The 7,640-nt window shown below is 30.8% G+C and overlaps 1 protein-coding gene across 1 annotated transcript; it reads left to right on the top strand.

Moving 5' to 3' along the window:
* The first annotated feature begins 3,481 nt into the window (after positions 1-3,481).
* On the top strand, positions 3,482-4,524 carry LOC111984881 (uncharacterized). Its single transcript, XM_024016539.2, has 2 exons — positions 3,482-4,028; positions 4,117-4,524. The coding sequence occupies exons 1-2, from the start codon at positions 3,863-3,865 to the stop codon at positions 4,359-4,361; spliced, it is 411 nt and encodes a 136-aa protein (XP_023872307.1). The 5' UTR covers positions 3,482-3,862; the 3' UTR covers positions 4,362-4,524.
* The last annotated feature ends 3,116 nt before the right edge of the window (positions 4,525-7,640 follow it).

Below are 7,640 nucleotides of genomic sequence, written 5' to 3'. Positions count from 1 at the left end.
TAAGAAAGGGGAAACCGGCGTGTGGAGGCCGACAGCAAAGGCAGAATCGAACTATGGAGGACTGTGGAGTGGAGTGCGAAGGCAGAGGCTGTCTGAGAGTTAATGAGAGTGAGAGTGAAAAGTGTGAGCCATGGGGTATGTAGGTAGGGTTTCTAAAATTTGTCTTTTATTTTTACTTAATCTAATGGGTTAATAGGGTTTAAATAGCAAGATGCTCAAACGTGTGGGTTTTAAAAAAACAAAAAAAAAAAAAGCCAGATGTTTGCAAGTTGGAGGCCCTATATTTGCAAGCCCAAACGTGTTTTATATTATATATGTAATATATAATATATTATTATATAATTCGGTTTGGTTCGGTTGGTTCGATGCATACAAACCTACCACCGAAATCGAAATTTTTGGTTTTATGAAATGAAAACCAAAACTGAATCGCACCGAAACCAAACCGAAATTTTGGCAACGATTAGGCCGGTTTTGGCTAGTTTTTTCGATTTCTCGATTTTGTACACATCCCTAATTGCAACTTGCAAACAATTGACTAAAAATAATTGCAAATCAATAGGATATATATATATATATATATATAACTCATAGGATACAAAGTTTTAAAATAAGGGTCATGCTAACGAGTACTTTTAGAGTATTGGTTAACAATCCAGTTAAAAAAGTTTTAATGGGAAAAAAAATAATTAATGTTTTGACAATTTTTTTCACTTTTCATAAAAATAATGTTAAAATTTTTTTAAAATAAATTATTAATCAATATCCTAAAAACACTTTCTTTTAAAATAATTATTAGAAGCTTCAAATTAACATTAGCAATTGGGTACCCCATGAGGAATCACAACATAAAACTTGTGAATGCGTGGAAGCTTCCTAGTTCATAACACCTACTTTAGATACCACGAACCGAGCCCCACGTGTCCAAATCAATCATGTGAATGCTATGCAGTGTTCAATTTATCAAAACCAAACTTGACTTGATTAATGATTTCACACTTTTGAGACAAGTTATTCATAAAGACGCATACACGTGTATTTAGAATCAAATCAATTGAAAATATAATATTTATGGCATATTTGACATTCGTAATTAAACAACGAAAACTATTATTTAAATATTACAATATTTATTTTTATATATTTTTTCACCTAAACGTATTTTTATAAAAATTAAACAATATTATTAAAAATTTCTTACAATTATATTCTCAACGGTGACAACTGACAATTGGCTCAAACACCAATACTTGCAACGGTTCCCATAACTTATCCTAACCCCAAATTTGACCAAGAGAAATAAGGCACAAATTAATTTCTTGCATAGACAGGATTCAAAATCAATTTCCCTGTTCCACAACAAAACTCAAAACTTTTTACCAATTAACGTTAACACTCTCCCTTACCTCACATACACATATTCCAACTACAAATAGAACGCAACGTTTTTTTAGGCTGAAAATCCACAAACTTCAAGGGTTTGGGCTTCTAGAATCTAAAACCTCTATAAACGTGTATGCATCTTTTCTTTTTCTTTTTAAAAAATACACGTGTATGCATCTTCATGAATAACGTGTCTCAAAAGTGTGGAATCATTTTATTTTTTTGGCTGAATAAAAGTGTGAAATCATTAATCATGTTAAGTTTGGTTTTGATAAATTGAACATTGCATAGCAATTACATGATTGATTTGGACACGTCGGGCTCGGTTCGTGGTATCTAAAGCAGGTGTTATGAACTAGGAAACTTCCACGCATTCACAAGTTTTATGTTGTGATATCCCGTGAGCACTGGCGGCTCTACTTGTATGAGGGTGGTCCTAGGACCACCTACACTTGTCAAAAAAAATATATTTATATATGTAAAAAAAAAAATTATATAAAAAATTATTTTAAATTAATATGTTCTGAGGCCACCCTATCTTGAAAATATTGTATATATATTTCAAAAAAATATATTATTTACTAAATTAATCTATTTTGACCATTCTAATAGAAATGTTGAACACTTTTACTTGAGACTCATAAGAATTTGAATTTAATAAATATAAAAGTAATGTTATATCTACAACATTTTCACAATAAATTTTATGTGGTAAGCTATTACTAATTCTAATTTGGGTTCAATATTGACATGTTTTACCTACCAATAACATGCTAACAACTTGTTGCACAAAATTTGTTATGAAATTGTTATGGTCATTTTATTATTATCATATCAACATTTTCAATTTGTACTTTATCTTTTTTTAGTCTATTTTTTTTTCTTATTCTCTTTGTTAATNTATATGCAATAGTAACTTTTAAGCTTTCTATTTTTTATATTGTGTTTTTTTTTTCTTTTAATTGATACTAAAGTCTAAAATCATGAATAATTAGTTCTGAATTGAGGAAATGTTTTATGCTAAACTTTTATATTTATTATAATATATATATACATACACACACACACATATACATATATATATATATATTTTTATAAATATAAAAAATAGCAGTAAACCTGAAATGGTACACCGGTATTGATTAGTATCCGAAATATATAATACCGGTAGCTAAATCAGTATAGTCTCCAATACGGTATTGACTCTCTTAGTTGGGAGTAAGTGGACATATATGTGCCATAAAACAATGGATGATCAAACAAGCATGTATGACAAAGTAGTACAAGTTCAAACCTTATAATAATGTGAATATCATTAAGTCAATTTAATGATACTAATCCCATTACACGAACCTCGAAATTGTCAAAAAAAAAAAAATGATTGAACTGATGGACATCAAAGATATTCCATTTCTTTGACCAAATCCATGATTCCATAAATATAAAAGACCCACAAGAGAGTTAATCTTGAAAACCTTTTTTTTTTGTGTGTGTGTGTGTTTATATTAATGGCTTAATAATTAAGCAACCATTTTTGCGACTTGGTATCGTTACAAGAAAGAAAAGTCACTATTACTTGAGGAAAAAATAAAGTGCTTCATTTAGTACTAAAACTTTGTTAGCTAAAAATGTCAATTGCAAGTAGCAACTTGCAATCAATAGTCTGTTCGAAGCTTCCTATTTCAATTGGAAATAGAATCTACAAGTCATTGCCAATACTTTCTCGACTGTGACAAATTCAATGGAAATAGAAATACATACAAGGCATAGCCAATACTTTCTCAACAGTAACAACTGGCTCAAAAATCAATACTTGCATCGGTTCCCATAAATACTTATCCAAACCCCAAATTTGACCAAACGCACAAAGAGAAGTCCCCTAAAAAGTTGACTGCTGACCTCAGACACCCAAAAGCCCTCCAAAACATGGTTTTTAAACCCGGACCGGACCGTACGGTCAGACCGGAAAAACTTTGAACCGCTCATTTTTGCGGTTCTTTTAGCATCAAGAACCGTTTCATAAGAAAAAAGCAATAACCCGTGCGAACCGCGGTCGGACCTCACGGTTCTGAGAACTGTGCTCCAAAATAGCCTTGCAAATAGCACTAAACAAAACAAATGCAACAAAAGCCAACCCAAAACTCCAAAAAACTCTCTCCTCGTTTCCTTTACCTTCTAGTTCTTTGCCATCAACCTAAAGAGAAATCCAGATGCCCAATTCGTAAAGACCTTTCCCACACATCAATTTTTCCCTTTTTTTCTTTTTTTCTTTATATTGAAGATTCCTATTTCACACTCCTAATAAAACAAGACTCTCTCTCTCTCTCTCCGTTTATATGTTATATATATTGTAGGATTGGCTTACACGTCTCTTTGTAAAATAATCATAGAGACTCCCTGTTGAGTCATCGTAGAACTTCTTCCCCTGTTTACTCTCTCAACTTTCTTTCTTGGTGTTGTTTGAGTTTTGTGTCCCACCATGTCTTCCATATCACATGGTTTAGTCTTGGCCACAGCCATGGTTGTCTCTAGCACCGTACTCTATCTTTCTTGTAGGCAAAGGTCTTTCCCACCATCCCATCTTTCCCGGAATCAAAATTCCCAGCAGCCCCAAAAGCCAATTCTACGTTCTTGTCTACATTCAGGTACATATTCATATGGGGTTGCTTTTTTTTCCTTTTTCTTTGATATATACCATTATATTCTTTTTTCTCACGGTTGTTGTGATTGTAGGGGAAAAGAAAAGGGAGAGAAAGAAGAAGAAGAAGGTGCAATTTGCTGAGAATGTGAAGGAACCAAGTGGGAATGGTGAGGAGTACAGGAAAGGGCAGATGAAGATGAAGTTGAACAAATTTATTGAAGGGAATTGCAGAAACAAAATCCCCACAATTCGTGGAATGCAAGAGAATCGGATTGCTTTGTATAATGGAATTCTCAAGGATCGTGTCCGTGTGCAAAGGATGCAGTGCTCATGTTGACGAATTGTGTACCATTCTTGGCTTTATTTTTGGCTGCCGAGCAACAAAAATCTTTTGAGTTTTTGTGGTTGTAAATGATTTTGTTTTTTTTTTTTTAGAGGAATAGTTGTAAATGGTAAATTGTAAATGCTTGGTCTTTTAACAACTCATGGTTTTTTTGTTTTGTTTTGTTTAATGAGACATATTGGGCAAAGATTAGTTTCTAATCTCTTTATTATTATTTTTTTTCTTTTTTGGGGGAAGAATCTCAATTAGTTCCTGAGACTCATGTTTAACACCATTTTAAAAAAAAATAAATAAATAAAAATTCATGGTCACATATACTATCAATTCAATTTCAACACCTAAAATTCATCTTTTATAAAAGATTGATAGACAACATGATTAATGGTTAGCATTCATATTCCCTTGAAGCTGTAAATGTGTTGTAATTTTATTTTGCCTCATTCAATTCCATTACAAGCCAAAATTTTATTTTCGTCATAGACCATCACAAATCATAGGAGAACACAATAAAATTAACAAATTCCATTCTTAATTTCACGTCTCTTGTTTAGTCCATGAAAAATAAGAAAGTGAAAGTAAACTCCTTATAACATTTGACATTTATTACCTTCTCAAAAAAAAAAAAAAAAAGGGACATTTACCATGATCGTGTTTGGATAAGAGATTATATAGGCTACTCTTTTTTTTAAAAAATAAAATAAAATTGATGTACCAAGTTTCTAGAGGAAGTTTTACTCTTGTGGCATATTTTATGTGGAGTCCATTTGTTTAAACTTATAAATTGGCTTATTTTTTAATTAAAGGTCTAGAGTCACAGAATTTTACCACGAATATTCACACTCATTTTCTTTTTGAGTTATTTTAGGATCATAACCAATTTTACACCAATTTTTACAACTACTTTATATAGCAAACTATGTCTAATTTTCTGTTACTTTCACATGCATTCAATAATTCTTTTTACCAATCATAATTAGCCACATCATATAGTTGTGAAATAAACGGGAAATTAATTATGGTCATAAAATATTTTTGTATTGTAGCCGGCCCAATAGAGGTGTCATTGAGTGGAAAGACTTTCATATGCTTTGAGTGTATGAGATTGAGACATGTGTCTCACTGACACATGAGCCCCACATAAAATCTTTTTGTATTGTAGCAGGCCAATAGAGGTGCCATTGAGTGGAAAGACTTTCATATGCTTTAGGTGTATGAGAAATGTGTCTCACTGACACATGAGCCCCATAGATGGGCCCCACATTGTGGGGCTCATGTGTCAGTGAGACACATGTTTCATGCGCCTGACGTATAAGATACTATCTTCATTGAAAGAGACTGAGGGTGTGATTTTTTCTATGAAAATTTTGCCGGCAGAATTCATTCTCTATGTCCATTTTAACCTTTTTCTAGGCACAGTTGTATTTTTTTACTTTGTGCAAACTTAAATAGAGTTCCTTATATACAATTCCCCAATTACATTCAAACGCTTGTACTTAAAATTTGAAAACTACATTGATAAATAAAGTATTAATAATGTTATTTTTTTTTCAAGTCAAACTCAATGCATTTATGTGTTTAAGTTTAATTGATCAGTCTAATTAAAATGTATCTAATTTTTACCCTTTAACTTTTACTCAATTTATTTTCTAAGTCAAGTAAGTCAATAAATTTGGTATCTCAAACCCACACCTCTAGTTTAAAGTTTAAACTATGTTATCTAAACTCTATTGAGACTTATTCGAAGTTGCGGCAGATAGAAGTTAAAACTATATTGTCTTGCTACATGCTTTTTGAGTTTTTTGAGTCCTTTACGTCAAACATTCTCCTCGAGTCCTCGGCATCGTTAATGCCCGTTGGCTTGATATCATTATCATATTTCTATAAAATAAAATTTTGTGTTATTATATATAATGTGGTTGTAAAACCTAAAAAGTCCTTATTAATGCATTTAATTTTTCTTCTTATACAAGGTGCTTATATTCTTTTACCTCTTCATTTTACACATTCAAGATTTCTTTTATCCCCCTATCAAAAAAAAAAAAAAAAAGATTTCTTTTATCCCAAATGACAAAAGAATCTTCATTGCACTATATTTATATTATTACAATAATAATAAGCTAATAATAATTCTAGTCTTGGTAAAATTTTATTACCAAAATTGGGTAAAGCTTCTTTTTTTTTTTTTTTTTTTGAGAGGGAAAATTGGGGAAAGCTTAAACTATTATTTGGATTACAATTCTATTAATAAAAGTTTGAAAACTTAAAAGAAATTATATTATTTATATACATATTATTTTTAATTAGACCTTGTATCGTATTGATATACCGTTACTCTTATTTTTAAAATAAAATCGACAGGTATACTACTGCCTGCTGGAGTCAATTAAAAGAATATTACAAATATGCATCCGTGATTACTCAAAGAAAATTTTGCAATTTAAAAGGGTAAAAAAAGAAAGAAAGAAAGAAAGAAATTTTGCATTACTAGACAAGAAAATAATATTTACTCAATGAGACCAAACAAGACGGAATGAAATTAAAGGTTTCGGAAGGGAAATTTTATCAAATTAGGAGGGAAATTCTTCTAAATCATTATATGGTGATTGATAAATTATTCATGTGTATTTAAATATCTTAAAAAAAAACACACACACACACAAACAGAAATGGAATGTAATTCTAACACGAAAGAATATTGCAAATTTCACTCAAAAGTCATGGCAATTCATGTATACTTTAAGTCATATGATTTTTTTTAAAAAAGTCACATGACTTATATTTAATAATTTATATAACTTATTTAAATAATACACATTAATGATTTTATAAGCCGCTGTACAATAGGTTTGAAAAGATCATCCAAACTATAGTATGTAGAAAATTTTTGTCTAGTTTAAAGGCTAAAGCCTCAATTATTTTATTTTTATCTCTTTATTCTTTCTTTCTGTTTTGTTTAATGTTTTGTTATTTTTTTGTTTTTTTTGTTTTTTGGTTTTCTTTAAGATCTCCTCCTTTATTCCCCACTCCAAAGACTCTTATTGTGTTTGTCCCCTCCAATTGCCCCTACCACTTCCGCCATAAAGCTGATCCATGTGGCTGTGATTGAATTCTAAATTTTCACTTTAATAAATCTCACTTGACCATCAGGTTTTTATTTGTTTTCTTTAAAGATAACAAAAAAAATATTGGTTTGNATAATTGAAGAGGACTACAAGTCTTCTTTGCTTCAACCATCTCCATCCTAACATTAATTCAATCACGGAACATGATTGA

This window comes from Quercus suber, unplaced genomic scaffold (assembly GCF_002906115.3).
Source record: "Quercus suber isolate HL8 unplaced genomic scaffold, Cork oak 2.0 scaffold_615, whole genome shotgun sequence".
Taxonomy (NCBI): Eukaryota; Viridiplantae; Streptophyta; class Magnoliopsida; order Fagales; family Fagaceae; genus Quercus; species Quercus suber.
This window is presented reverse-complemented; position numbering and strand designations above follow the sequence as displayed.

What these genes read in the sequence shown, in the direction of transcription:
- LOC111984881 (XM_024016539.2), top strand. Translation starts at nt 3,863, where the DNA reads ATGTCTTCCATATCACATGGTTTAGTCTTGGCCACAGCCATGGTTGTC. An exon ending in ACGTTCTTGTCTACATTCAG is followed by an intron (nt 4,029 to 4,116) that starts GTACATATTCAT and finishes TTGTGATTGTAG; the next exon opens with GGGAAAAGAAAAGGGAGAGA.